Source organism: Fukomys damarensis, unplaced genomic scaffold (genome assembly GCF_012274545.1).
Source record: "Fukomys damarensis isolate Sample0158 unplaced genomic scaffold, DMR_v1.0_HiC HiC_scaffold_33, whole genome shotgun sequence".
NCBI classification, from domain to species: Eukaryota; Metazoa; Chordata; class Mammalia; order Rodentia; family Bathyergidae; genus Fukomys; species Fukomys damarensis.
This window is the reverse complement of record NW_022900945.1, coordinates 29,783,315-29,788,329: the sequence shown is the minus strand read 5'-3', so window position 1 is coordinate 29,788,329 and position 5,015 is coordinate 29,783,315. Positions and strand designations below refer to the sequence as shown.

The 5,015-nt window shown below is 32.1% G+C and overlaps 1 protein-coding gene across 5 annotated transcripts in view; it reads right to left on the bottom strand.

Annotated features, from left to right (window-relative positions):
- Ptbp2 (polypyrimidine tract binding protein 2) overlaps positions 1 to 5,015 on the bottom strand; it is a 65,059-nt gene that overhangs the window by 59,456 nt on the left and 588 nt on the right. For 4 of the 5 annotated variants that reach the window (XM_010639915.1, XM_010639916.1, XM_010639917.1 and 1 more), the window contains exon 2: positions 3,913 to 3,943. In XM_010639915.1, coding sequence (XP_010638217.1) covers positions 3,913 to 3,943 — 31 coding nt within the window. Of the gene's footprint in view, positions 1 to 3,912; positions 3,944 to 4,677; positions 4,777 to 5,015 lie in introns of those variants that run through there. The other variant, XM_033758097.1, reaches the window with a different exon arrangement.

The following is a 5,015-nucleotide window of genomic DNA, read 5'->3' as shown; positions in this document are numbered from 1 at the left end:
AAAAAAAAAAAAAAAAAAAAAAAAAACCCAACCTGGAAAAATAATTTTAAAAATAGGTAAACATTATTAGTTGTCCAGTTAAAACATCTTCATGCAGTTAACTTACTAAAAAAACTGCTAAAAAAATTTTACCACTTAAAATTTGCATCTAAAAATATTACTATTTTACTAGAGTAGCATAAACCAAAGAAATAAATTCGTATTAAAAAATATGAATTGAATCAAAGTACATATGTTAAAATTTGAGAGATGTCATAGAAGCACTAAGAAGGAAACCCACAGCACTAAATCCCTAGTAGAAAAGATCACATAAATGACATCAGTTTCAATGCGACCTAAGTATCAAAAGTACAAACTAAACAAAAGTAGGGCTGGGGATTTAGCTCAGCAGTTCAGTGGCCTGCCTCGCAAGCACAAGGACCTGCGTTCGATCCCCAGTACCACACAAAAAAAAAAAAAAAAAAAAAAAAAAAAAAAGTAAAAGAAAAACCAAATCAATAAAACAGGAAAGGAAAAACATGAAGCCAAAAGCTGATCTTTTAGAAAAGACTAATTTAAAAAACTTGTTATCAAAACTGAGAAGGAAAAAAAGAAATTTTTAGTATTAGGAATAAGATTGATGTCACTACCTACTTTAAAGAAATCAAAAGCATTAAAAATTAATACTTTATCATGAACTCCTCTATGCAAATAAATTAAGCAACTTAAAGGAAATGGACTAATTCTATGTAAGACACAAAGATCACCAAGAAGTAACAGGCAACCCAAATAGCCCTGTACTGTATTTTACTTTAAAATAAATAAATAAATAATGTAGCATATAACCTCTTCACAAAACAAACATCAAACCCACACAGCTTTGCTTTCAAATTACTTACTAACAGCATTCCTTTCTTAACTGGTACAATTCACAATTCATGGTAAAGAGAGATAAAAAGAATACCATTTATAGTATGTTCATATTAGTATCAGAAAAAAAGTAAAGCTGCCTGTGCATTCTCACAATTTTAACACCATACTAGATAGAAGTCACAGGCAAGAAAAAGTGGCACCCTGATAGGAAAGAAGAAAATGCTTTGAAGACAACTGGGCATAAATGGCCTAAGGGGAAAATCTGATGGAATCTACAAAAAAACTATCTGATCTATGATATGGGCTTAGCAAGGGTACAGTATATAAGAGTAAGGTGAAAAAAATTGTAGTTCCAAACATGAGCCCCAAATAATTTGGAAGCTGAATTTTTAAAAATACATCTGTTAAAAATCAAAAGATAGGAAATACTAGGGATGATTCTAACAAAAGCTGCAAAAAACCTATACACTGAAAACTAAACTATATTCAAAAACTTAAAATGGAACACAGATCCAAGTACTATATTGAATCAAAACATAAAACTTAAGGAGAAAGATTTTTTTCCTACTTCAGGCTAGCAACAATGGCCTAGATATGCCCCAAGTATCACCTATAAGAGGAAAAGGTAAATCAGATGGGAGTTCATCTGTTCTTCAAAAGACACTGTTTAGAGATAAAGAGCAAGTGTATTTGCAAGTTATGTATATGAAAAAGAATATATCCATAATAAACTCTCCCTCAGAATTCAATAAAAAAAAATTAAAATGCAAAAGATTTAATCAAGACACTTCATAAACACAAAAAGTGTTAACAAAAAGCACATAAAAGATGTTTAATGTCAGGTACTACAGAAATACAAATTAAAATTACATGAAGTATTCATACCCACTACAATGCTGATCAAAAAAAAAAAAATCACACAGGCATTAGACATAGGCATTAGAGGATATGGAGGAACTGAACATCTCATACTCCACTGATATCAATGTACAATGGTATAAACACCGGGAAAATTTTCAGTCATATGCCCCCTCAGAGCAATGAAAGCCCGTGTCCAAACAAAGATGTGCAGAAATGTTCACAGCAAACTTCTTTATAATAGCCATAAACTGGAAACGCAAATTAAGAGGTGAATAAATAAACTATCACACAACCATATAATGTAATGTTACTAAGCAACAGAAAAGGACTACTAATAAACAACATGAGTAAATCTCAAAAAAATTATAGAACAAACCAGACAAAAAGATGGGCTTGTAATGCATAATTTCAGTTACTTAAACTTCTAAAAATTATGTAAACTAATTAATCTTGTTACAGGAGACTAGTGGCTGCTTGGAGGAAGAAAGGCAGAAGGGAAATTACCAGGGGTCAAGATATTATTTTTGACTGACAGATACTTAAAACTATTTTGATCATGGTGATGTTTTTCAAAAGTGTATACAGATGTCATAATATTCTATACCTTAAATATGGGTAAAGTGAAATTACATCTCAATAGTTCTTTTTTTTTAAAAAGGTCAAGATGTGAGGTAGAACACAGCTTTAATCCTTCTGTGTAAAAAATATTCATATATGGTAACAAAAAATTTCAGGAAAATGTACAAAATATTTTAGAGCAATCATTTACATCTAAGAACTGAAAAGGAGAAATGTTTTGCTCTGAATTTTTAAAACACATATCATGTTTTATTATTTCCTTTAAAGAATTTTAAAAAGAAAATTACATAGCTGACACCAAGGCAAAAATTCTTAACTATTATCCTTAAAAAACTGTGTAAAATTAACTTTAGCTACTCAAACTTTTAATGGTTTTTAAAATGGCTTATTTTTGTTTTAACATTTTCTAATGTTTAATCTTGAAACTAACAAAAAATTGATACAAGCAATATATCTTTTCTGGATATCTTTTCCAAGTCTCCTCACTTTTTTTCTGCCTGCTCATTCTAAGTCTTGTCTATAAACTTTTCATTCATCAACAGTACACAAACTCAGACTTGTACCATTTCTTCTTTTACAAAAGAATCTTGAATCACTTACTCTTTTTAGAAAATTCAGAGACAAAACCTACTTAGCATCTACACTGCACTCGAGCTATTCTCAACTTGTAATCTCATTTCAATTTGGAAAATATCACCACAAAATAATGTTAAATATGCCTGAACTCAAGAAACAAGCCTAAATATAACATGAACAATTATCTGCTTCACCATCACACATCTTCAAAGGTGTTCTAAAACTCTTCACATGCCACCACTAATGCAATTTTAAGAATTCCAAACGCATAGTGAAATCAGCCTCACTGAGAATAAGCAGACAGCCTTCCCAAGACTACATTTGAAAGGGGAAAGGATGAAGTAGATGGGGGTGAGAATACCATTGTTTTGGCAGGTTTAGGATTTAAAAATTAAAAAACAATCACCTCACAGGGCAGACAGGTTTGCAAATAAAAAAATGATAGTGTATCACAATGTTAAAAGGTATTATGTATTCAAGGAAAGCAAAGACCTAAGTATTAGTTTTAAAGTTTAAAGGATGAGTGGTATCCTAGCAAGAAGTGAGAAAAGTCTATTTCCTTTAACAGACAAAACATCTCTTAACTTCTAGCTCAAATTTAAAGCTAATTGCCTAAACTTTCTTTTCAAGTATCAGAATAGCTTTTTCTAGTGTGCATATTCTAAAAACAACTTACATTAACAAAATCTCATGTCTGAAGTACAAAATTACATTTCCATTTGGAACTTTTACCCTCAAAAAATTGTGATATAATTTTGTATTCACAAGTCACATGTGCAAAGCATTAATTCCTTGAACACCATTTATAATTACTTCAAAATGTTATTCATACAGGCTGTGAGTTCTAGAACAGCTTGACTGCTGATGATTTATATCATCCAACTAACTTTATGGTTGTTTATGTAATTCGATTTTACAAATGAAGTATTCTATACTTGAGTTTTGTTAGCTATATTACAGCTTTCAAAATTGAAACTTTCCACTAATTATGATAATGCTAGTAGATCCAACAACCCGTTTTCTTTCACTGTACAATCTTCTTACCTTCACACCAACAGCAACCTCAGTGACAATTCTGTAAAGAAAAAAAACAGTTTCAATCTCTTGTTCTTCTAATTACTGCCTTACTCTAAAAACTTTTTTAAATCGTTGAAAATTCAAAAATCTTCCAGACACCCATAATAATCATGGGAAAGGTATACACAGATAGTCAATGGTACTTCTTTGTACTATTATCAATCTGGTTTTCTAGAAAGAACTCTCAAACATAAAGCAAAATGCAGTAAACTTGAAAGTATTTTTTATACATTTTTCATAAAAAGATAGAAGTCTAAATCACCATGCCATTCCTGAATTGCTAGAATAATTTAATGCTTGTACTTTAGTAATATAAAAATATAAGCAGAAAACATGACTCCAAGCCCAAGTTTTGCAATTTAGTTTTCCAATTTACAGTACTGATCTGGAGGGATACTGAACTTCTTCGAATCTATGTTTCATCCGGAAAATAACCTTTAAGATAACTTCTAGCATGCTTTAATTTTTATAGTCCTGTTAATTTAACATGATCATTTAGTGTCTAAAAAATATGTAACTCCAGACTCCAATTTTACTTTTGATTATTCAAAAATTGTCACTGATTTCAGTTAACTGACAGTTCTCTACATCCCTAAACTGGCTGTGCACTTCTCTGTCTTTGCCCTTTGGTGCGCCCACCTTCTAACAACGAGTTAAATTGAGTCATTTCAGATGTGGAGCATTAGTACCAGAGAGACTAGTCCGTATCATTTCCCAGAGGCCGTGTCTCACCTCGCTCTGCAATTCTATCTTCACCAAGGCTCTCAAAGATACAGCAGGGTTTTGCCTCTTTGTAGCTCTTGGTTTGTTTTCGGAAACTGACCAAAGTGGCTAAAATGATGGCCCTGTACTGGCTATCTGCTCTTGTTTCTGTCATGGCTGTTGGCCTTTACCCATGTGACTGATGCCGACCTCAAATACTTTGTTTTGTTGATGATTTAATTTCTCGGCCTTTCTGCCAAGCCTCTTGGATGTTCGTAGGCCTCACAAAATGGCATTTTTTTAATGCCTCCCGCCCCCACAACCAGACTGGGATGAAAACAAAGGAGTGTGACATCTGCCCTCCCCCC